Source organism: Lactuca sativa, chromosome 1, assembly GCF_002870075.4.
Source record: "Lactuca sativa cultivar Salinas chromosome 1, Lsat_Salinas_v11, whole genome shotgun sequence".
Lineage (NCBI taxonomy): Eukaryota > Viridiplantae > Streptophyta > Magnoliopsida > Asterales > Asteraceae > Lactuca > Lactuca sativa.
In genome coordinates, this window is record NC_056623.2 from 62,982,529 (window position 1) to 63,008,584 (window position 26,056).

General features: G+C 40.1%; 1 protein-coding gene across 1 annotated transcript; it reads right to left on the bottom strand.

The window, feature by feature from the left end:
- Nucleotides 1–2,333: 2,333 nt before the first annotated feature.
- LOC111906568 (enolase) lies at nucleotides 2,334–5,686 on the bottom strand. The gene is made up of 12 exons (XM_023902318.3): nucleotides 5,530–5,686; nucleotides 4,947–5,010; nucleotides 4,656–4,720; nucleotides 4,527–4,574; nucleotides 4,340–4,426; nucleotides 4,179–4,259; nucleotides 3,930–4,112; nucleotides 3,630–3,845; nucleotides 3,346–3,540; nucleotides 2,941–3,132; nucleotides 2,769–2,825; nucleotides 2,334–2,686 (listed from the first exon to the last, which is right to left on the bottom strand). Exons 1-12 carry the CDS (start codon nucleotides 5,593–5,595, stop codon nucleotides 2,606–2,608), a joined length of 1,335 nt encoding a protein of 444 aa, XP_023758086.1. The 5' UTR covers nucleotides 5,596–5,686; the 3' UTR covers nucleotides 2,334–2,605.
- Nucleotides 5,687–26,056: the final 20,370 nt, after the last annotated feature.

The window sequence follows — 26,056 nt, forward strand, 5'->3', positions numbered from 1 at the left end:
TTTCCATTTAAATTGCTATCGAACCAAAAGTATGTTACATTAAGACGTGAATTACTTCTTAATTTTACCTCACGAAATATATGTTTTGAAATGTCATATATTAAAGTCAATCTTAGCAATGGAATGTCCAAATTTATTTTTACTATTTGTGTTGCACAGTACTTAATATGGTTATGTGTGTGTTAGTGATTAATGGGTGCGATGGGCTTGAAGCTAAGGATCTAAAGTGTATCTAGACTAAGGATCATAATATTGCTCATCTAATCCATATCTATTAAATTTTATACATATTAGGTCTAAAAATATAAAATTTGAGCTTTGGTCCCCAATGTTCTTCAATTTTTATACATATTATACTCCCCTCCCCCCCCTTGAATCTATAAATCTTTTGTTTGTTCTTTGTCGGTTCGTTCTCTATTTCTCAATCACTGCTTTGTTATTCTTCATGTATTCTTTGAGCTAACATTTGAAGCTACAATCATCTTTTATGTTCTTTTACTAAAGTGATAACAAAAAAATAAAGCGACATAGTCAAATGTGTTCAATATGTGCAATTTGTAATAGTTAGTTGAATATATGATTTATAACAATATAGATACCCTTTCCTAGATTTTTGTAATCTTGTATCCTTATTATTCTATTGATTCTTCCGGGTCTTCTGTTTATTGCAAAAGAAATTTGAACCAACATTTTGGTATAATCATTCATATATGATTGACTAAATGGTTTAGGATGTTTAACTTATCATCTAATGAATAAGTAATCTAAACAAGCATTTCATTCGAATATAAACAAACATTAGCTAGGATGATTGTGTTAGCCTACAACTCAACATATTCAATCATTCCTAACTATAACAAGAATGACTGACTTGTTACATGCTTTTCGCGATCTTCTAGCATCATGTCATCTTCATGGTTGGATAGTAATTCAGGTGCTAGTAAGTACAAACAACTTGAAATTCATTATTCCTTAAAAGGTTGTTTGTTGGCTCGAATGACTTGTTGGACCTCTTAACCATTACAACAAAATGTAGATTGACTCATAAGGCGACTACTTGGGACCACCTGTTGTGGGTCATGAGGCGCTCTCCTATCCATCTTCTTATTGGTTGGATTGCAACACACATTCTAACAATATGCAATCTAACAACATAAGATGTTTAGGCCCATATAATATGAAAAACTTTTTGAAACATACAAAATTATCATGGATAGACTACCTTGTACCCCTATATAACAAGTTTAGCATGTTATGAAGTACCGTGAAATAGTAACCCTATTTTTTACAAAACCAATGTAAGTAATACAAAAATTATATAAACAAAATATGAAGAGTTTTGTAATGCATCACACTAAGAATAATGGTAGATCTTTAAATACATAAAAAAATATATATGAACATTTGCCTTCATACTAGGAATTTAAATGTCATTAAATGTGAAATATTATCATATTAATGGTAGACTTTTTGAACTATCAATATAATATATTTAAAATGTTAATTTAAATTTCATATTAAATCCAAAATCCAAAATCAAAATATCATTTTAAATCCAAAGTGTAAATCAAAATACCAAATAAACTTAAAAATATTGAAAAACTATTTTTAAAATAGTTTAAAATGTTTAAATATAAAACCTAAATCGAATAACGGACATTAAATGATATGATTTTAATAGGTGTTAATATATAGTTCAAAATCATTACAATTTTATACAAGAAATTAATATAATAATTTAATTACATAATTGATATCAATAACATAATTATTTTCAGTATTACTTGCCAAATTGTAACTATATTTCAATTTACGCAACAAACAACCTAGTATATAATTAATAGTAGAGTTAAATTAACTTTTATAAAAGATGTTAAAACGATTGGGACCAAAAGAGCCTTTGCAAGTCTTTCACATGTTGAAAGAGGATATGCTCTAGTGGTCTTGCAAACGGAGCCTATGTGGGTTTTGAAATTGCTTTGAAAGCCTAGCTGTGGGTGCTCTATAAGTAATACAAATTGGGCACTTGGCGGTAGGGGTTGGCAGTAAGGGTGTAAACGGGCCGAGCCGAGTCCGAGCTTGGCTAGGCTCGACTCGGGCTTGTTTAAGTTGAGGGGCTCGAACTCGAGCTTTATTGCACCGAGCTCGTGAAGAATTATAAAGGCTCAGCTTGGGTTCGAGATCAACTTGTTTTCTGTATGTTGAACCTAAATAAGCTTAGGCTCGGTTCAAGCTCGCTCGTTTTTTAATATCCTACATCCCTAATTCCTCAAATATTTTTCTATTTTAATATATAAAAATAATAATAATCTAATAATCTAAAACATAAAACATAAAAAAGAAAAAGCATGTGATTCCATTTTCTAACCCATTCCGAAAATGGTAAAGCAACATTACAAAAAAGGAGGCCAAAAACATCAACTACCACAAATCACAAAACAAAATCCATTCCGAAGTACAAACTAATAACTCTGGCCTCCTGTAACCAAAAACCATTGCCCATTATTATCAGAGAGAGAGAGAAATGACCACTTTGCCCTTCTTCTTCTTCTGCTCCTTTTCTTTTATTTAGATGATGGGCCTTCATTCAAATTCAACCGCAAATCTAATACGGCTCAACAGGCTTCCTGAAGTTTGCTCCAGCATAAACCGCCTCTGACCCCAGCTCCTCTTCAATTCTCAGCAGCTATAGTAGAGAGAGTCATTCAGTTTTAGAAGGGTAATAAGGTAATTTACTTACACATTATATAAATATATACAAAAACTACCTGATTGTACTTGGCGAGACGCTCTGATCTGCAAGGTGCTCCAGTCTTGATTTGCCCCTGCAGATTGTATTGTATTGTATCATCAGTATTTAATTTAAATGAAGATTAATTTATTTAAATTAAATGAAGATTTAATTTATTATTATATATATAATAAAGAAAAGAAAATTACCGTTGACAAACCGACTGACAGGTCAGCAATAAAGGTATCTTCGGTTTCCCCACTGCGATGACTGGCCATGACACCCCAACCAGCCTGCTTTGACATTTTCACAGCTTCAATACTCTCAGTCACTGATCCAATTTGGTTCACTTTCAGGAGAAGGGCATTACATGTCTTTTCACTGATTGCCTTCTTAACTCTCTGTAAACACAATTCCCAACAAAAAGATTAAATTAGGAATTTTGCATACTTTAAAGACCAACTTATATATATATATATATTTGGTCCTTAATCTTTGGGTCTGTTGCAAATATCGTCTGTTCATCGTTAAATCTAACTACTCAGATGTTAACTTTTTCAAAATGACGATTTTGCCCTTCAACGAAATTTGTAATTGAATTATGGAAAACTTACAGTTGGGTTAGTGACCAAAAGATCATCTCCAACAATCTGTACTTTGTCACCACATTCAGCAGTCATCTTGGCATATGTCTCCCAATCATCTTGATCAAATGGATCTTCAATGGAGACAATTGGGTATTCACTCACAAACGATTTGTAAAGATCCTTCAGTTGTACTCCTGAAATCTTTTGTGACCCGTTGTTGTTCTTCATATACACACACACACAAATTCAATAAATCAATCAAACAAAATGTATTTCTGGTGTTGAATGATTAAAAAAAAAAAAAAACTTACCTCTTCTTTGAAGTTGAGATCATAAGTTTTGTCTTTTCCATAGAATTCAGATGCAGCAACATCCATTCCAATCACAACTTTTCCAGTGTAACCAGCTTGACCAATGGCTGTTTTGAGCAACTCAAGTCCTTCCTTGTTTTCTTGAATATTAGGGGCAAATCCACCTTCATCACCAACATTTGTTGCATCTTGACCATATTTCTTCTTGATAACAGACTGTGATGTCAAGTGTCAACACAAGTAAAGATTAGTGTGTAATTCACATGTTTATAGAGAAACATGTTTTAAAAAAAAATGTACCTTTAAGTTATGGTATACTTCAACACCCATTTTCATGGCTTCCTTGAAACTTGAAGCACCAGTTGGAAGAATCATGAATTCCTGCATAGCAAGCTTGTTTCCAGCATGTGATCCACCATTGATGACATTGAATGCAGGTACTGGTAATACTAGTTTCTTGTTTCCAGCCAAGTTTGCAATATGCTGTGAGAAGTTTTTAAATCAGATATTAGATATTGTTTTTTATTTGGGAAATGTAATGTTTGTTACCTTGTAAAGGGGAATGTTTTTGACACTAGCACCTGCTTTGCAGAGTGCAAGAGACACTGCTAGAATGGCATTTGCTCCAAGCTGTAAGCAAGAAAGTAGATCATTTATAAATATGAAAATAAATAAATAAATTTAAGATTTGAAAGTTGAGAGTATATTACCTTTTGCTTGCACCAACCCCACTCATTTTTAGTTCCATCAAGTTCTTGAACCATGTAGTTGTCAATACCAGTTTGATCAGTTGGATCCTGTAATTTGAACATATATGTTTAGATCATGTATGTTGCTACTTCAAATGATGATATTTAAATTGATATTGAGGGGAAAGAGTGAATTGATGAAACAAACCTTGCCTACAATAGCAGGTCCGATTATGGTGTTCACATTGGAAACAGCCTACTCATAGAATGTAAAAGTTAGTTTATAGTGTAAAAAATAAAGAAAAGCATCAATCCAGATTCCAGAGTATTATCTTACCTTGGAAACACCTTTTCCAAGGTAGTCTGAGCCTCCATCTCTTAGTTCAAGTGCTTCATAGATGCCTACAAGACAAAATTAATGTGCATTTGTTATTATTACATCTGAAATTCTAGCAAAACATTATATCTGCTTGCAGATTAAATGCATGATTGTCTACTGTCAACACCATTGATATACGATATCAAAGGGCTGTACTAAACAGCTTTGAACCAAGTATGATAAAAAGTAAAAAGATATGCATAGATCGATTCAGGGAAAACATTTTGAGAAAAAGTTGGTAGATCTTACCAGTGGATGCCCCACTGGGAACAGCAGCTCGGTGCCATGTACCATTTGATAGTGCAATATCCACCTATATCACAGAAATATTAACATCCGAATTTCAGGAAAAGTAACTAATTAGGGATCAATCAGGATATGAAACACCGTTTCTAGATTATGATTTAATATGAACGTCATCTGTAGATTAATATACTTATGCTTCTTTTTCACAATTAGACATATGCAGTTGACGTCAAAATTTGATATAAATTTAAATATCTACTCAAAGTATAAAAATGTAACGCTCCGATTCATAGCAAAACTAATCTTGTAGAATCAGAGCATTGATCCATATGCTATATCAATAAAATTGATCTAAAAGGAACCAAACCACGATTACTCAGTTATCGCTTTAGTTAATCTCATTCATAGCAAAACTAATCATAAAAACGACGATAACTGTTTCAAACAAAAACCTAACGTTAACTTAAACCGTAATCATAATTGGAATAGAGATCAGCGATTGGACATTTCAAAACGATGTTAATTCATAAGAAAACGGTGAAATACCCGATTAAGAACCCAAATGGATTTACGAAGGGAAACAAACCTCGACGGTAGGGTTGCCTCTGCTGTCGAAGATTTGTCGTGCTTTTACTTCCTTAATGGTGGCCATATTCGCTTCTTCGTTGAGATTAAGATGCAGAAAGAGAGAAATATAAGGAGGAGAAGTGTGAAATGTGAGTGAGTGAACGCCATGTATTTGTAGGTGGTTGAGGAATTTATAACCTCCCGTGATGAAAAAGTCGCGAGAATAATACTCGCTCCGAAATAGAAGAATATCAAATCCTTCTATTTATGGGTTTTTCTAAAAAAATTTAACTTTTGAAACATTCATTTCATTTTCAAGTTTATACATGTGTTGGTTATTTTTAAGTTTTATAAAATTACTGATGGCTTGTAAAAAATTTTATAAAAAAACTATTTCATCCCATTTTAATTTATTAATTATGTGATAATTTAGTGAAAGTTTTTGGGCGTCTTTTACATAGAACTTATAATAGCTTTTGAGAGTTTTTAATAAAAAACATGAAAAAAAAAAAATGTTTCGTTAGACAACAATAGTTTTTACCTTTTATTTTAAATTAAAAATTAAAAATTCAATAACTACTCTAAATAACTTTTATACGAGTTTTTAGCTTTTAAAAAATTTTAACTTGTTTTTAATTAATTTTATACGTTTAAAAGCTAACAACTATTTTTTTTCCAAAAATTTATATATAAATAAAAACTACAACTTCCACCTACTAACTATCAAATTCTAGCTACCAATTTTTTTTAGTAATGACAGAAAGATATATTAAAAAACAAAACTAGCAAGAAACTAACACAAAAAGGTCTAAACCATTACAAGAACACAAGAGTTGAGTTTTGAAACCACAACATCCGATCAATAGATAGTTTAGACCTATTACAATACCAAAGATAAAAATGAAAAACAATGCTATTGAAAATAGTACTCTTTTTTGGTATATCTTTACAAAAAAACAACCCTATTTCGAAACATCCATAAAAACCACCATGCAACAAAGAACATCCCTTCCATAACATCTTTCAAATTCTTCCACATTCTGGTGTTACCAAACCAATCAGACCAATCAATAGTAGAGTTAAAGTCATGCTCCTCCAAACCCCACCACTTCAAGATTCTATGAATGACTCCATTAGCAACAAAACAAGAAAAGAACACATGATTAACTAATTCCACTCCATCATTATAGACAGGGCATAAAATCGATTGAATCTCCAAGCCTTTCAAAGATAAATTATGTCTTGTAGGTAACCTATCCAAAAACATTTTCCAATAGAAAATATTTACTTCAATAGGAATCAAACACATCCATCTAGTAGCATTACCACCCGAACCCAAAGTAGCAAAGTCCACCAAATTCCAAGCATAAGAAACTGTATAATTACCTGAGGTATCTAAATCCCAAACCCATTTATCACGATCCCAGTTAACAGAAATTGATGAAAGAGTGGAATTTAAACCAACCAACTGGTCAGACTTTGCTCCACCTAAACAAGAACGACGAAAAGAATCAACAATCAAATTACTGTTGCATTTAACCGCAACAAAGACTTCCTTATTACTCTCTAGGGAAAATAACTGCGGTAATCGATCTTTAAGAGGTGTTTCTCTAACCCACACATCCAACCAAAAAAATTATTAACGCCATTACCAATCAATTTCTTGCAATAACCAAATAAATCAACACCTTTCTTACGTAAAGCATAGGAGGCACGGATAATATCAATCCAAACTGAGTGTCGATTAGATCTGATATCAGAATCCAAGAGACCATGAACCCCATGAATAGCTTTAATAACACGCATCCATAAAGAATCAGGAGAAGACTGAAACCTCCATATCCATTTGAAGAGAAAGGCTCTATTCAAAGCAAAAAAACTACCCACTCCCAAACCACCATGAATTTTCGCCATCAACACCTTCTCCTAAGCCACCCAAGCAATCTTCCTTTCATCTTTCCTAATGCCTAAAAAAAAGCATTCCTCAAAGCTTCCAATTAACAAGAATACCAGAAGGGGCCTTGAGCAACGACATATAAAAATTAGGTATAGAACCTAAAACTGATTTAAGAATAGTGAGACGACCGCCAACTGAAAGAGTATCGATCTTCCATTTAGATAATCTCGACTCAATCTTTTGCACCACAATATACCACGAATGGGGTCTATTCATAGAGCCACCCACCATCAATCCAAGATAAATAAAAAGAGTCTTAAAAGTTGCACAACCAACTAAAGAAGACACCATCTCAACTTCATCAAAAGGAACACCAACTCCCAAAAGACGAGATTTGTTAATATTAATCTTTAACCCATAATCCAAGAAAAAACACTGCAGAATAGTGACAATGCTAGAAAAAATCTCCACTTTCCAATCTCTAATGAAAATCACATCATTCGCGTAAAAAAGGTGAGAAATTAGGAAATTAGGTTTAATGGCAAGAGGCGAAAAAATCCCTCTGCCATAGCACGAGAAAAATCAATATGCAAAGTCTCCATCACCAGAATAAAAAGAAAAGGAGAAAGAGGATCTCTTTGTCTTAACCCTTTATAAAACTGGAACTCTTCCGTAGGGCTACCATTAATTAAAACAAAACCCATAGAAGAATATAAACATCCCCTAATCAAACCCCGCCACCTAGTTCCAAAGCCAAACTTTCCAAGAATATCATCAAGAAAATCCCATTTGACAGAATCATACATTTTCTCAAAATCTACTTTAAAAATCATCGCCTTCTTTTTCTTCGTTTTACACCAAGATAGAAACTCGTTACGAATCAAAGGGTCATCAAGGATTTGGCGGCCAACAACAAAAGCATATTGTTGCTTATTAACAAGATCACTAATCACCATACTCAGCCTGTTTGCTAAAATTTTAGCAATAATCTTGTATTGACATCCTATCAAACTAATAGGACGAAAATCCTTAACAAACTTCGCACTAGAGACTTTGGGGATGAGGGTAATAAAAGAAGGATTACATCCTTTAGGAAACCGAGCAAATAAAAAGAAATCTTGTACAACATCAATCACATAGGCCTCAACCAAGCTCCGGTATTTTTTTAAAAACTCAAATGTAAAATCGTCTGGACCAAGAGACTTATCTAAACCACAATCCCAAACTGCACGTTTAATTTCTACAGGTGAAACCGTATCCTCCAAAACCGGTATGTGCTCATTAGAAAGTGATTTAGGAAAATCAAACAGAAGAGGAATCCGAGAGCTAGATGGAGTCGAAAATCTATCAGCAAAATGATCAAAAAAAATTCTTTTTTTACAAGTCTTGGATCTTCAATCTAATCCTCATTCGAAAACATACCTCTTATCGCCATTTGATTTCTTTTTTTATTTATGATACCATGAATTGACCAATGAACCTTTTCCCTTTGAGCAAGGTCTATATAAATATAACGCCCGTAGATTCAGAGGTAGTCAATTTAGAGACGTTAACAAAAATGACTTTTTGATAGAAGATTATTTAGAATGAATAATCTTATCTAAGTTGTAGTATATGTTATAAGGATTTCGTACGTATAAAGAACGTTGAAATCCGAGTTATAACGAAGAAGTTATGACATGTCGAAGTTTCGTGACAGAACCGGCACGACGCAACGCGACGTAAATAATGAATTTACGATAAAGCGGGATTTGGCCTTAGCGATCTAAATGAAAGTCGTAGAATATGTTAAACCAAGAGCGTGCATAAAAAGAACGTCCAAATCTGACTTCGTATGAGGAAGTTATGATTTTTCTAAGTTTCAGCTTAACGGTATGCAACCCGAAACTCGAATTTGAGATCGAGTGATTTTTGGTCGAAGCAATCTAAACGAGAATCGAAGATCTCATTATTAGTAGTGCAATGATAAAAAGACAGACGAAAACGAACGTCGGATTAAGAAGTTATGAATTTATAACGGAGTTTTCCTGTCCCGACCTACTAAAATAATATAATAAAAATAAAGTCAAAATTAGCCGACGGAGTCAAAACGAAAGTTGTATACCGTAGTCTCACCTACGCGGGGATATAAAGAACATCGAAATGGAGCTCGTATGAGGAAGATATGGATTTTTGAAGTTTATTAAATAAGTAAAGTATTTAATTTAAATATAAATTCAATATTATCCGAAAAGGGTGGGGGGGTGTAACACCCAAAGTTTGGAAAGCCAAGAAAAGAAAGAAAACCCCAATTTTTAAGGGGAGACTCGGCGAGTCCGAGCGGGATTCGGGTTGAGGTGTGAGCGACCGACTCGGCGAGTCGGCCAAGGTGACTCGGCGAGTCTGGTCTGAACGAGGAAAACCCTAAATCCGAGACTTGGAGCCTATTTAAACATCCCATTCTCCTCCCTAGGGTTCCTTTGCTGCCTCTCTACCCCAGAACACTAAACCCTAGTCGCCATAATCGTTTTGGAGCAAGATCTACCCTTAGTGAAGCTTTTGAAGCTTGGAGAAGGAAGAAAGGCATTGGAGGTGCAAGAAGGGACTGTAGATCCGGGATTGAGAAGACATTTCAGACCAATTGGAGGTAATAAGTTGTTTCTTGGACTCCCTTTGCACCTAGATCTATTCTTATGAGTGAGTTTTGGACATTTTTGGTTTGATATGTAACCATTTCGAGTTAGAGGTCCAGATCTGAGGTTGCTACCTCAGATCCATGCTTGTTTTGGTCTAGAATCCCCTAAAGTATCAGCCCTTGGTATGTTGAAGAAGTATGTTTGCCATAAACCCTAGTTTGAATGTGTTTTGAGCCTAGATCTCTTAATATACACGTAAAGGTTGCCACTTTACGTGGGGGATAAGCCTTAGAAGTATGGATCTATGAGTTGGAAGCCCTGTTTGGCTCGAAAAGCCACTGCATGGATTAAGGACTGAATAGACTCGGTGAGTCCTTCGAGTGGACTCGGCGAGTATCTTGAAGATAAGGAGGAACTCGACGAGTGGGATGAACAACTCGTCGAGTCGGATGAAGTTAGGCATGAACTCGGCGAGTTGGAAGAACAACTTGACGAGTTGGTTGAAGATTGCCTTGTGCTCGGCGAGTCTGTTCTTAGACTCGGTGAGTCAGGCCGCGTAGTCCCAAACCCTTCAAGTTAAGACTCGAATCAGTGAGTCGGGTAGAGACTCAGCGAGTTAGACAGGTCAGGACTCGGAAATAGTTGACTCGGCGAGTCATGGATTGACTCGGCGAGTCGGGTCGCGAATAGAAGGACCCTGAGCACATGAACTCGGCGAGTTATTAGGTGGACTCGACGAGTAGGGTTGACTTGGAAGGTTGACTTTGACCAGGATTTTGACCTTGACTAGAGTTGACCTAGTTGACCTTTGGAGGTCAGTTGGACTAAGTGTTATTTTGGCATTGGTAGCTCGAGGAGCTAGTGGAGCAGCAATTCGGAGTCAGAGGTCAAGTAGCAGCCAAGGACTAGCAGTATCAGTTCAGCAGTCTCAGGTGAGTTTCCCTTTAGTAGGAACGGGTCTAAGGCCACAATGCCGGCCCGTTCAGTTAGCCGTAGTTTCTGGACTTCGGTCCGATGCAGTAGTTAGCATGTTTGATGCCTTCGTGGCTCAGACAGGATTTATGTGTTATGTGAGCCGGGCTACGGCCCGATGTAGTATATGTGTGTTCATGCTAGTGGAGATGTTTATGCTATGTTCAGTCAGCTTCGGACTTCGGTCCGATGTAGGGGACAAGGTCCCAGTCAGCTTCGGACTTCGGTCCGATGTAGGGGACAAGGTCCCAGTCAGCTTCGGACTTCGGCCCGATGTAGGGGGCAAGGCCCCAGTTAGTACGGACTTCGGTCCGATGCAGTGGGCAAGGCCCAGTATGTGCTTTATATGTTATTGTGTGGTATGTGGTAGATTGGGGGAGCTCACTAAGCTTTGTGCTTACGGTTTTCAGTTTTGGTTTCAGGTACTCGGTTTTCAAAAGAGGAGCTCGAGAAGATTGCAGTGCACACACCATAGTCAGATAGCCTGGGGATGTTTGACTCTGATAATGAGATTATGTTTTTGTATTAATACTCTAAAAATTATGTTATGACTTATGATACAGTTTTTGTAAATATGGTTTTAGTAATGTTTTAAAAGAAATTTTTAGTCGTGATTTTTGGGTCGTTACAGGGGAGGGGGGGAGTCACCGGTCTTATCCACATTACGCCCAACGTAATTCGAAGAATCAGCCCCTATATAAAGGGTGCGGGGGCAGCCAAGTTCCTTTCTCAATTCCTCTCCTCTCTCTCCCGTTTTACCTCGTTTTCCGTGCTAGAAATATCCCGAAGCCCCAGTATCATTCCCGAGACTTGAAGCAAGTCCCGAAGCCCTGAAGATCCCGAGAAGTAAAGTTTCCAAGCCGAAGCTCTGCCCGCGAGAAGCCAATTTTTGTGAAGATCTTCCAGATCTACCGAAGAATACTACTTCTATAAGTCGTAGTGTTGTCCGATCATCTTCTGATCAAGTGAGTGTGTGGTCACTTTCTTCTAACACATAAATATTAAGTATTTGCTATGAAATACATGCTATGTGTATAATATATTGTTGTTTATTTGAGATGATTGTGGAATGGACGAATTATATAAGCTTTAATGAGTTAAACTATATATGTATTTCGTTTCAAAAAATATATTGGGTAGAACATGGGTAGATGAGGTTGTTGGTAGGTGATAAAAGATGGGTTGGACCATGAGATAAAAGGATAAAGAGATAAACTTGTTTTAGATCTGGATGTATGGATCAGATTAGGAGGTTAGTTTTAGATCCGAGAGTATGGATCAGATCAAGAGGTTAGTTTTAGATCCGAGAGCATGGATCAAATCAAGAGGTTAGTTTTAGATCCGGGAATATGGATCAGGTAAGGAGGTAAATTTTAGATCCGGGAGTACAGATTATGTATTTTTGAATTATGTGTTCATTCGATAAGGTATCATGGGTATAGTCCCTTTTAGGAACGTGATTTTAATACGTGTATTGATTAAAGTATGAAATATACATATGTATGTGGAGTATTTGTTATTGTCTGAAATACGGGTTAGATATATTTGATGATATACAACGTGCGAATCAGTTATGGTTCAATATGTGTTAAGATGTGAATATATGATATTATTACTTAAAACTCTGTGTTAAGTATACACTAGTTAGCATTGCCTAAACGGAGTTAATATCGAAAATTGATTATAAGCTTTGTAGGCTTGCCTAGTGATGGGTTAGGACTTAAATAGGGATGTTTAGTTCCATTAAGTTTGGACATTGGGTAGCCTCATATTAAGAGTACGTGTGTTGTGAGATTGATGATCGGTGGAGTACGTCCTACGTATAGAAGTACATTTTATGTACGAAGTCCTTTTCAAAGATCTGTGTCTTGGGTGCTGCTTGTGCCGGGGTACTATTATGTTCTCGGGTACGAGTCTTTCGCATACTAGAGTACTATAATGTGCCAGAAGTACTATCATGTACAAAGTCTTTTTGACAATTTTGTGTGTCGGTTACGGGGGCGTACGGGAGTACTCTAGTAGTATTTCCCCATACTTTTATTTTGAGAGAGCTTTGGAGTCAGCGTTTCTTTTATGAAGTGAGTGACCGAGCTTCATATGTCAGAGTTTTCTTTCACGAAGTAATTAAGGGAACTTCGTAGACTGCCTAATAAAGTGTGTCTGTAATAGACCACTGCTAGGTATGTCTGGTGCTATATTGCTGGATAGGGTGTGTAACACCTGGTTCCTGGTACGTAAAATTTATCTTAGTGTTTTTCATTTTTAGCCTTGGACTCGGCGAGTTGTAGGTCCGACTCGCCGAGTAGAGACGGGATCCGGAACACATTTAAGTTGGCGACTCGGCGAGTCCATATTCTGGACTCGGCGAGTCCCCGCTGTCTGATGAAACCCTAAATTTCAAGGGTTTGCACCCTATTTAAACCCTCTTATCTGCCCCCAAGCTCGCCCCCTCACCCTCAGAGCTCTATACTTCATTCAAGCCTTGTTCCTTGTGAGTTTGAAGCATTTTGGTGTGTTTTCTTGAAGATTTGGAGAGGGAAGGAGAGTAGATCAAGAATAAGAGGAGGAGGCCAGGCATCTTTGAGCTATCTCAGTGTTTTCCTTAAGGTATAACTCGATTTCCCTCTGTTTTCATGCTTATAGTCCCTTTTAGCTCCATGGAAGTCTTTCTTGAGTTTTTCCCCAAGCTTGATTGTGCCTTATGGTTTGTAATAAGTTGCTAGCCTCTAGATCTAGGTGGGATTGAGCTCCAGGAGCTTAGATCTACTGCCTTTATGGAGCCATATTGCATGAAAGCCCTAGATCTACTCTTTTGGTGCATTTTGAGCCCTAAAACCTGTATTGGTGATTATTTACACGTAAAGTTGGAAACTTTACGTGTTATTCATGCCCTAGAAACCCAGATCTATGAATAGCATGAGCTGGATTCAAGCAGAATCCCGTGTATAGTATTTGCATGTGGCTGACTCGACGAGTCGTTCATCTGACTCGGCGAGTCGAGTCGCGAGTCCCTGAGTTTTCCCCCTTTTCGTGTTTGCGGGGTGGAGTGGTGAGTCGTGGGATAGGACTCAGTGGGTCTGAAGCTAGACTCCCTCGTGAAGTAACTCAGCGAGTCAATGCCATGACTCGGCGAGTTCAAGGCAATCTTCTTGCCTCAAGAACAACTCGGCGAGTTGTTCATGCAACTCGACGAGTCACAGCATAGAGTGTTCTTCGGATGAAGATGAACTCGGCGAGTTGTTCATACAACTCGGCGAGTAGGATGAAGGACTAGTGGCCTTGGGTATAGAAGGAAAACTCATCGAGTCAACGCCTAACTCGACGAGTAGAGACGGATTTATGGTCAGACTAAGGGAAAGGGACTCGGTGAGTTGGCAAGCCAACTCAGCGAGTCTAGTCAACTGGCAGTTGACTTTGACTTGGACTCTTGGTTGATTAGGGGTAAAAGGTCATTTTACCCTGAGGTCGGTTAGCAGTATTTGACTAAGTGTTTCGTTGGAATTATAGCCGGAGGATTCCTAGGGCAGCAACATTAGCAGACAGTTAGTTCCCGCACAGATCAGCAGCTACTTTGAGGTGAGTTACCTTCCAGTAGCTGTGGGTCTAAGGCCACAATGCCGGCCCACCAGTAGGAGTTGTATGTTAGATGATTATCTTTGTGATATCATCTAGGGTTGCTACTACCCGATATGTTATATGCTATCATGATATGTATATGTGATAGTAGTAGAGTTCGGTTGTTAGGACCGAAGGGTAGGCCAGACACCCCATATATGTCTGACAGTATGTGATGATATGTTTATATGCTGGCATGATATGTTATATGTGATAGTGGTAGTAGGAGGGGAATAGTCCCCAAGTTCGGTCGTTAGGACCGAAGGGTAGATCGGACACCCCAGATATGTATGATAATATGTTATGTTATGATATATGTGCTAGTAGCAGTAGGGGTGAAATAGTCCCCGAAGATCGGTTGTTAGGACCGATGGGTAGTCAGCACCCCAGAATGGCTTGACATGGGTAGTCAGCACCCCAGAACGGCTTGACACGGGTAGGTCGGCACCCCAGAATGGCCGTACCGGGTAGGTCGGGCACCCCAGAATTGCCCGGCAGTATGCTCGATATGTGAATGTATGGTATGTGGTATGTTGGGGGAAACTCACTAAGCTTCGTGCTTACAGTTTTCAGTTTTGGTTTCAGGTACCTCTTCTTCGAAGGGGAAGGAGCTGGTGCGGTAGCGGTACATCACACACATGCTTGTATTCCGCATCATGAGATCTTCCTGGGGATTTGTACTCTGATACTTTTATGTTTTATCAAAATTTTTTCCAGACATGCACTATCTTTTGTGAAATGATATGATTGTTGAACGTTTATTTCTAATGTTTCGCTGAGTACATGTTTTAAAAATGAAATTTTTGGCTCGTATTTTTGGGACGTTACAGGGTGTGTCTGGGGGTGAAATACCTCATGTATTCAGGCCACTGCTAGGCAAAGTTCGATGCTGGGATAGGTAGAGTCTGGGGGTATAATACCTCATGATAGTCGGACCACGCCTAGGCATTGTTATCTAGATAACTACCCCTGACTTTACTGTCTTGTGGTTCTTTCTTTTACGAACGAAAGTTCGTGGTGAAATTTATTCCATTCCCCTCATTTGATGTCTTTATTGATCCTCTTTTGCTGCCAGGGAATTTCCGAAGCAGCTTCGTCAGTTGTTGTTCATATCGATTCCTTAGGCTATATCTCTTAAGATAATTGTATAGGGTCAGTATGTGGGGATCGACGAGATGGTATAGATTTTTTTTAGAAATATGATTTATCTGTGTTAATAATATTAGTGGTTTTGCAGAATCGAGATATACATTATTATCACGTTGTTTGAACTAAGAGCTTTCGTACTCTGTGTTCCTTAGGTGATTGAGTTCACCAGGGATATTTGAACTAAGTGTTCACTAGATGTTTTGAACTATGTGTTCGCCAAGGATATTTGAACTAAGTGTTCATTATGTGTTTTTGAACTAAGTGTTCATTAGGTGTTTTTGAACTAGGTGTTCATTAGGTATTATTGAACGAAGTGTGCTCAATGGGATTTCTTGAACTAGGTGTTCATTAATTATTTTGAACTGCGTGTTCACCAGATGTAATCTAAGAACCATGGCAGCACTAGACTTTGTGTCAATTCCTTAGGACAATTCTTAGGAATGAATGGGAGAAGGGTAATCGGTTCTTAGGGTAAATCTCTATGAAATAAAGGAAGATAATGGGGGTGGGTAATTGGATTGATTGTTTGATAATTAAATATAATAATTATATTATTGTGGGTTGAAAACCCTATATGCTCACCAGGCTCCCAAGCCTGACCCACTCAGTTTTCTTTGCATTACAGGTAATGGCACAAGGGTATAAGTTGGTGGACTTGATGAGAGATTTTGGATTATAGGCCAGTAGTTATGAATAACTGTTGTAAGGTCTATTTTGTTATGTTTATTCTTTTGGTTTGTATTGAACATGACATCCTTAGATTTTGTTATATAATGAAAATACATTTCTTTAAAGAAATGCTTTGATAATTTTATCATATTTTGTTTTGGGAACAAATTCCGCAACTATTTTCTTTAAAAGATTACTCTGATTTTAAAAACAAAGCATAAACAAATCGGTCTTTTCTGGCCTTGAAATTGGGGATGTCACAGTAAAATAACAAGTGAAAGACATATAACGGCTAGGGTTTAGTATTATTATCAAAGAGAAGTACCAATACAGTGAAAGGGAAATACATAATATATAAACTAGCTAATTAGGGTTTCCTAGCGAAAAAAGGCCCAATCATAAAACCTAATACAAAATAAAGCCCAAAATATTATTAGGCTAACATCCCCCCTCAACCTCACAATGCAACAACAATAAGCATTGAGAGTTTGTCAGACAAAAAATGGAATCGAGGAGCAGTTAACGGCTTCGTAAGAATTTCAAAAATCTGCAAAGAGGAAGGAACATAAGGAAGGGAGATAATGCCCTTCTGGAGATGATGATGTGTGAAATGACAATCAATCTAAATGTGCTTTGTGCGCTCATGAAACACTAAATTCTTGGCAATCATTATCGCACTCTCGTTATCACAATATAAAGGGGCAGGCTGAGAGATGTGAACGCCCATATCTGCAAGAAGCCATATCAACCAAACAATCTCACAAGTGGTGATAGCCATGGCTCGATACTCAGATTTTGTAGAAGATCGAGAAACAACATCTTGTTTCTTTCTTTTCCATGATATCAATGAATCTCCAAGAAAAAACACAATACCCAGTAGTGGACTTATGATCATAAATATCACTATCCCAATTTGCATCACTATAGGCACGCAACTAGAGGTTGTAGATGGAAACATAAGAGTGCGGAACTGAGTACCACGCAAATATCTCAAAATAAGAAGAACAACCCCCTAATGAACAGTAGTAGGAGCAGTGACGAACTGGCTAACCACATGAACTGAATGAGCAATATCTGGTCTAGTGACAGTTAGGTAAACCAAACTCCCAACAATGGTACTGATGGAACCTTGTCCCTGATAAGACCTTGCTTCTGCTTCATGGATGAACTCTTCTTGGTTGCCTGGTTATCACTGCAAGATCACAGAGAACAAGGGCCGTCAGCCGCTTTCCGGGAGGGGCACCCGGAAGAACGCTCTGACGGTCAAGTTAGGGGATGATTTAGGGTTTGTGTATGCGTTCTCTAGAAGGGCCAGAGAACTTGCCTCGCTTGTCTGAGAATGCATCCTTTTATACCTAGCGCTCTTGCCTGGTCCGTACCAGACATGATCGCTTTTCGGGAGACAGGATCAGAGGCGTTGATTGGAGGGCCGTACGCCCTCAACCGCTAGAGCGCTCTCATTCGCTCCGACGGTAATGCTCTGATCCTACTGCTTGTATCCTGACCGTACCTTTTATCTCGTATCAAGGAGCGTCACTTGGCGGGCGCGAGCCTTCCGCCTGGGCGTTTCGCTCCCGGGGGCGCCAGCGGGCGCTGAGCCTGTTGGGCTGGGCCTGGCTGGTGTGCTCGGCTCTAAGGCTTAGACGCGGCTCTGCTGTGCTGCCCTAGGCACACCATCAAGTCCCCCAGTCCAGTAGTCATAGCGTTGCAGTGCTAGTTACGGCGTTCTGGACTTAATTGATTGACGCGTGTTCGTTTTCCTCTATCCGCCACTCCGTTTTTAATGGCGACGTGACTGCGCATGACTGCTGGCAGTTACGTCATTATGTCAGACATTTAAATGTTCCGCCTCTTCCCCTTCTTTAAGAGAGTATTTGCACAGTTTCTTTCGCTTCATCTGTTCCTCCCTTTCTCTTCGTGCTCATCCTTCTTTCCCTTTCATGGCTAACCTTCCCGGAATCGTCCCTTCTGCTGCCGAGTATCGACAATTGGAGACCACGTATGGCTTATCTTCCTTAGAAGGTATGGAATTTCCCTCTCCTGGCTCTAGCATCTCTTCCCTTCCCCCTGACAAAATAAGGAAGGGAGATAATGCCCTTCCAGAGATGATGACGTGTGAAATGACAATCAATCTCAATGTGCTTTGTGCACTCATGAAACACTAAATTCTTGGCAATCATTATCGCACTCTCGTTATCACAATATAAAGGGGCAGGCTGAGAGATGTGAATGCCCATATCTGCAAGAAGCCATATCAACCAAACAATCTCACAAGTGGCAATAGCCATGGCTCGATACTCAGATTTTGTAGAAGATCGAGAAACAACATCTTGTTTCTTTCTTTTCCATGATATTAATGAATCTCCAAGAAAAAACACAATACCCAGTAGTGGACTTATGATCATAAATATCACTATCCCAATTTGCATCACTATAGGCACACAACTAGAGGTTGTAGATGGAAACATAAGAGTGCAGAACTGAGTACCACGCAAATATCTCAAAATACGAAGAACAACCCCCTAATGAACAGTAGTAGGAGCAGTGACGAACTAGCTAACCACATGAACTGCATGAGCAATATCTAGTCTAGTGACAGTTAGGTAAACCAAACTCCCAACAATGGTACGATAAAGGCTTGGATCTGATAATGGGACACCATCAGTTTGAGAGTAGTTTGCATTACTCTTTATAATCGTATCAACTGTTAGATTATCCGTGAGTCGTGCACGTTCAAACAAATCTGAAATATACTTCTTTTGAGATAAAGATAAAGCTTTGGAGATTGAGCAACTTCAATCCCCAATAAATAACATAGCAATCCCAAGTCTTTCATAGAAAAACAGTGAGCCAAATCACACTTTAAAGACTCTATACCATCATGATCATCACCAGTAATAATCATGTCATCGACATATAAGGAACGAATTATACGACCTGCATTCGTACATCGAATAAATAGAGTCGAGTCATGGTTAATTGGTTGTAAACCAAGTGAAATAATCATCGTAGAAAATTTCTCAAACCAAGCACGGGGGGCTTGTTTGAGGCCATATAATGCCTTACGAAGTCGACAAACTTCACCTGGTTGGTGAGCAATACCAGGGGGAGGAGACATGTATACTTCCTCATGAAGATCACCATTCTAGAAAGAATTTTTGACATCCATCTGATAAATCTTCAATTGGCGAATGGAAGAAACTGCAATCAAGGTGCGGACAATCGTCATTTTTGCAACAGGAGCAAACGTCTCCTCAACGGATCCATCAAACTTTGTTTTGATTTTATAAACCCAACGACAAACAATTGTGTGTTTTCCGGGTGGAAACGGGACCAAATCCTATGTATGAGTCTGATAAAGAGCTGCAAGTTCCTCAGCCATAGCGGTCTGCCAAAGGGGATCAGAAACGACCTCTTTATAGGATGTTGGCTCAGAGAGACAATGTACATTAGCAATAAAGGAGGCAAAAATCGGTGAGTAAGAGGAATAGACAAAGTCAGGATGTAACGACCGAAAAATACAACCAATTTTAAAATTTTTAAAAACAGATCGATTCCATTAAATCTTTACAAAAAGGTTTTCAATACAAAACATTTAACGTATTCCCAGAATCACATTACTACAAAATCATGAGGAGCGGTACGATCACGCCTTCGCCTTGCCACGGTCTCCTGAAGAACCTGAAAAACATCAAACCACTACTGTAAGCCTGAAAGCTTAGTGAGATATCCCCAAAATACCAACCACATACACCATACACGCATAACATGCCACAACATATCTGATCACAGAACAGCCATGCACTTCGGGTCTACTGTGTGACTGGTCCGCCGCACCGGCCTACAGTCCACCTGGTCCACCCTCTGAGTCTAGCCATAAACCTCGAGTCTATAGTGTGATTGGTCCGCCCGCATCGGGCCTTCAATCCACCTGGTCCACTCTCCGAATCTAACCACATACATCGAGTCTGCAGTGTGATTGGTCCGCCCGCACCGGGCCTTCAATCCACCTGGTCCACTCTCTGAGTCTACAGTATGACTGGTCCGCCCACACCGGGCCTTCAGTCTGCCTGGTCCACTCTCCGAGCCTCGGCACGTCTGGTCCGCCCTCTTGGGGCCTACAGCCTATCCGGACCGCTCGCTGGGCCTTCGGAACAACCGGTCCGCCCTGGGTATCTTGGCCTACAACACAAAGCAGGACCCGCCTCAACCCAACTCCAGTCCAAACAACCATGTGCACATATACATACAATCATATAGCAATTCACAGTCAAAAAGAAGATCAAACAGATCACATAACATATCATCATCCTAACCAGGATACCGACCTAACAGGTCACTAGCATAGCATCTCCTTATCTCTCAGGATACCGATCTCAATCAGGTCTCTAACATATACCATCCTAGCTCTCAGGATGCAAACATATCACAGCAACAACATAACAACAACAACATAACAACAACAACATAACAACAACTACCCGGATCTCAACCCGATAAGGGTTGGCCTTGGTGCCTTAGACCCTGTTGATATAGTGAGGATAACTCACCTCGAAACTGCCGGCTGAAAGGATAAGATCCCGCTGCTCCAAGCTCCGACACGAACTCCTCCACTGAACACCAACACACTCAACTCAATAAATACCCTTAATTACTAAAATACCCCTAAAAGACAACTGGTCAACCTTTGGACAAGGTCAAAGTCAATCCCTGACTGACTCTACTCGCCGAGTCAACCCGATGACTCGCCGAGTCCCCATACTCAGAACTTCCCTCAATCCGCGACCTAACTCGCCGAGTCACCCCGAGACTCGTCGAGTCCAACAACTCTAAGTCCACTCGCCCACAATTCACCGAGTCATCCCTTGAGTCGCCGATTCTCGACTCAACCAGAAAATACTGGGACTCTTCGACAAGACTCTCCGAGTCCAAGAACAGACTTGTCGAGTCTAAGGCTATCTTTAACCTACTCGCCGAGTTCCAGGCCATCTTCATCCAACTCGCCGAGTTGTTCTTCCAACTCGTCGAGTTCCAGCTCATTTTCAAGCAACTCGTCGAGTCCACCCATGTGACTCGCCGAGTACCACCGGTTTGAATCCATACAGAAGCATTCCAGGCCATGCAATTGATCCAAATCATAGATCTAGCCTCCTACAACCCATCCATCACGTAAAGTGGCAAACTTTACGTGAATCCAAAGAGATCTATGCATTTTGCACATTAGGGCTAAGGTTTGGGACATGATAGCTTCACCGAACACTCAACACAGGGACTTTATGCACATTAGGACCATCACCACTCCAGATCTGAGGTAGCAACCTCAGATCTAACTTCCAAACTCCAAAACATACCAAGATAAGCTCCCCACGAACCCCAAAATGATGAATCCATAAGAGTAACAGCCCAAGGACGAGATATTACCTCAAAAGAACGCCCCAACTGCAATGGAACTCGAATCCAAGCAAAGCCCCTTGCTCCAAGCCTTTTCTTCTTCAAGATTTCCTCAACAATTGCTTCTCCAAGCTCCCAAATGCAACTTGATCCACTCACATACGAATGTTAGGGTTTCTGGACTTGAGGATGAGTAAAGAGGCTGGGGGAATGGATGTTATGTTCTTTATATAGGGCTCAACCCCGAGAATTAGGGTTTTCTCCACTCAGCGCCTACTCGCCGAGTCCATCTTACTGACTCGCCGAGTCGGCTACTTAACACGCGACCAAGTCACGACTCTACTCGCCGATTCCACCCATGGACTCGCCGAGTCGCTCTTTCCCAACTTACTCTTTTAGCCCTTCAACTCTACTCTTGATATTTCGGGATGTTACAATTCTCCCCCCTTAAATTAGGCTTCGTCCTCGAAGCCTACGGCAACACAACTCTTATAAATACTCCTGTCATGTACCACCTGGCATTAATCCAACCAGGTTTCTCAAAATGCAACCATAGAACCAGAAACTCGTTTTCTCCTTCCTTACGGTGTCCTGACCACCGTCTCAAGCCGGGTACCGGTTGTACCCTCTGATAATCACACTCAACAACCGAGAATTACCCATGATGCATCACTGCTCCAAATCCCAACAATCACTCGACCCATATGGGCTAGAAAACCATGAACCATCGGATCCCCGATCCGAATCCCACTCTATCCATTCCATGTTGACGGAAAGAACCATTCTTCAATCTCAGAGCAACTCCCACGAGTTCTCCTCTTGCAATCACATACACATGCTGAACTAGCTCTAGCACCCTCAGGTTGGGAAAACCCGATACACTGATGATATCCTCAAACATCCCCCAGGATGAAGCACCAATACATACCCAATACCCTGATCAGAATCACACTGAGAGCCCAAGACTCTCTCCATGCATCCCTTTCGAGCCTCTTGGCTCTACACCTGCGGAATTCCCTCCGCGACCTCAGCCGACATCCCAAACCGGATGAGCTTCTATTCCACTGCCGCAAACACACTGCTCAATAACCATACCCGAATTACTCTAATCATAACTCTGCTTTGCCGCTTTCACTTCCGTGAACTTGCACTCCCTCTCGGAGTTACACACCCCTCTCTTTTCCTTTACCAAGGAATCCACTTGGCCACATTGTCACTCCGACAAGTGTCACGGTGCTCGCTTAACGCTACACCACCCTTTTATAGCGTATCCGCTATCTATCCAACACACATACTTTGACTCTCATCGCAGGGACTCTCAAGCCCATGCACTATCTCAACTAATCAAGATCACTACCCGGGGCCAGACCTTCTAATGCAATCACACTGCAACATACACAATCCATATCCTCGAACCGATCCAACAATACCTGCAGAGTCTTCAGCATGACTGGACCGCCTCACCAGGCCTTCAGCCAATCTGGACCACTCTCAGAACCTTCAGCCAATCTGGACCGCTCTCAGTGCCTTCAGTTTGGCTGGACCGTTCTCCGAGCCTTCGGCTTGACTGGTACGCCTACCGGCCTTCAGTCTATCCGGACCGCTCAACTAGCATTCATCATTCCGAGCTATCACTCCCAGAAAACCTCCTATGTGCACTGTTCTAGCCCTTTAAGGGTTCTGAACTCTGTCTTAATCGCACATGCTCGATCCCGGCCTGCTCCCAGGCCCTCCACAATCAAATGCCCTAGGTCTGTATCCCGCCCCGCATGCCCGACACTTGCTCCTATCAGCGTATACTCTGGGCTGACAGAACACTGCTGAATCCGAACAACTAAGCACCCTCAAATACTCATCGATCTCCCGGAGAATTCTCCAATTCTCCCCCACTTGTAGCACTGATTAACAACCACCGGTCGCCATCACCGACCTCCTAGAACAACTCTGCACAAAGAAAACACTTACACGCGGACTGCTTCCCACAAGCATAAACAACCTTAACGAGATCTCACATCAACACCGATTAACCCACTCGAAAGAAACTCAATCTGCATCTAACCACTCCTCAGAAAGCAGATGCTACCCGGCCTTCAAACCAGTGCCAGGTTTCCACTAATAACTCTCATGGATGACAACCAACGAAATTCCCAAAACAATAACCCATACCCAAACCACAACCCTCAAAACGACGAATACCACTTCGAAGACCACACAAAGATACCAGCACATAAACAATACACCACAATAATCACAAGATAACAAGATATCAAGAAAGAAACATACCCGCAGCTGCATCCGGCACTGCCCTGACCTCCTCTGCCGCAAGCTGATAAGCACGACCCTGAGCCCTTGGGGGCTCTGCTCCATCCTGACCCACACCTGTGATCCTCAAAGTGGCCGGTGTTGGAGCCTGCACCGGTCCTGCAGCAAGCTGTGGACAGTTGACCCTCAAATGTCCAATCTGATGACAATGATAACAAATACTCAAATCCCGAACCAGCGCTGACTGCTGACAATCCCTCGCATAGTGCCCCTCCTTTCTGCACTTGCGGCATGCACCACCGGACCAACAAACTCCGGTGTGACCCCTCCCACACTTCCCACAAGTGTGGCTGCTCAGATCCCCCACTCTAACATCAACGGTCTTGGACCGTTTCGGCGCCGACTGCAACTGCACCAGAGCCTGTCTCAGCTCACGCAACTGCAAATCAATCTCTAACTCATGCCGCCTAGCGGCCTCCTGCAACTCCAACAAGGTCTCGCACCTCTGCGCAGACACAAACTGTCTGATGCCCCTCTTGAGCATGCTTAGATATCGAGACATCTGAGCCTGCTCCGAAGCGAACTATGGGCAAAACATCGCCCTCTCAGTGAACATCCTGGTGATCTCAGTCACCGACTCCGAACCCTGCTTCAACTCAAGGAACTCCTGAGCCAATCTCTCCCTCTCAACTTGCGGAATATTGATGGGTTTTAGCCATAAGAACTTTCCTATGTGCACATGCAAAACCCTAATGCTTGGATCTAGGCTTTCTAATTAAACATGCTTTGAATCCAAGACTTCTAATAACTATTTAGGTATAATAACAATATTGAAACAGATCTAGAATCATACCTTTGAATTCCTTGATGACCTTGTTGTCTTGGAGCTTCTAGAGTCACAATTGTCACTCCTCTAATAACTTACAAACACCAAATAGCAAGGAGGATGATTTGGGAGAGAGGAGAGGGGAGGAAATCGGCCAGGGTTTCTATGCTTTAGATGAAGTGCCGAATTCCTTATGCCATAGGGTCTATTTATACTTGTAGACTCCTTAAGGGTTACAACCTAAACCCTAATTGGATAATCTTCTCTTAAGGCTATCCAAATCCATTCCTTAGATAACCCCTTGGACGATTTGAAGCTATCCTAGCTTCTAGAATCCGTCCAATCCATATCTATATGGATTTACAGTCTAAAGTTTAACTATCAAACAACTGACAGTTTATACCCTCTTATTTAATTAATCTCTTTAAGTCACCAAATTAATTCCAATTAATTCTATGACTTATATTAATCAAATAACAATATTATTATTCTTTATATTATTCTTTATATTATTCTCATAATATATTAATAATATTTACTCTCTCTTAATAAATCATCCTATCAAGTTGCTATGGTGAAGGCAACCCAAAAGGACCATGCACAACCGGGTCAAATACTTGCCTAATATAGTTGCAGCCTTAGACACTATTCCAACAGTCTCCCACTTGGATAAGTCTAGTAACTATATGCACAGGTACAATTCGGTTTGCAATCGTAGCTCTCAAAGACGCTGTCAAACTCTGATCTAATCAATCTTGTCCTTTAGATAAGGGATCGTACAGTCCTCTGTTAGATATCATGCTGACAATCCTATGTAATGGTTAGTCAAGCATTTAGGTTTCTCGATCTCTGATTTATTTGACATAGAACTTAATCGAACACATCAATTCAGTTCTGACCGGGCCTGGCACATAAGTCAAATCAAATCATCGAGCGGCCGATATATCGCTTTTACCTTCTTAGATAAAAGTTACAGATAAACTTTGACTTATATGCATTTACTTATTCATTAACCAACTATACACAACAATGCGTTTTATAACACCGAGTTACTGATGCGTTTTCGCATTATCAATGTACAATCAATTAACAAATAACAAACCATATATCTAGGTTTTAAGACTATATGGTATTATCGTCTTGCGATCAC

Bases quoted from the DNA above. Each gene is read 5' to 3' on its own strand.
- LOC111906568 (XM_023902318.3), bottom strand. From the start codon at position 5,595: ATGGCCACCATTAAGGAAGTAAAAGCACGACAAATCTTCGACAGCAGA. The intron at 4,427-4,526 runs GTTTGTTTCATC...TTCAAATTACAG, and splicing joins GACCTGCTATTGTAGGCAAG to GATCCAACTGATCAAACTGG. The intron at 4,113-4,178 runs GTAACAAACATT...AACTTCTCACAG, and splicing joins AAAACATTCCCCTTTACAAG to CATATTGCAAACTTGGCTGG.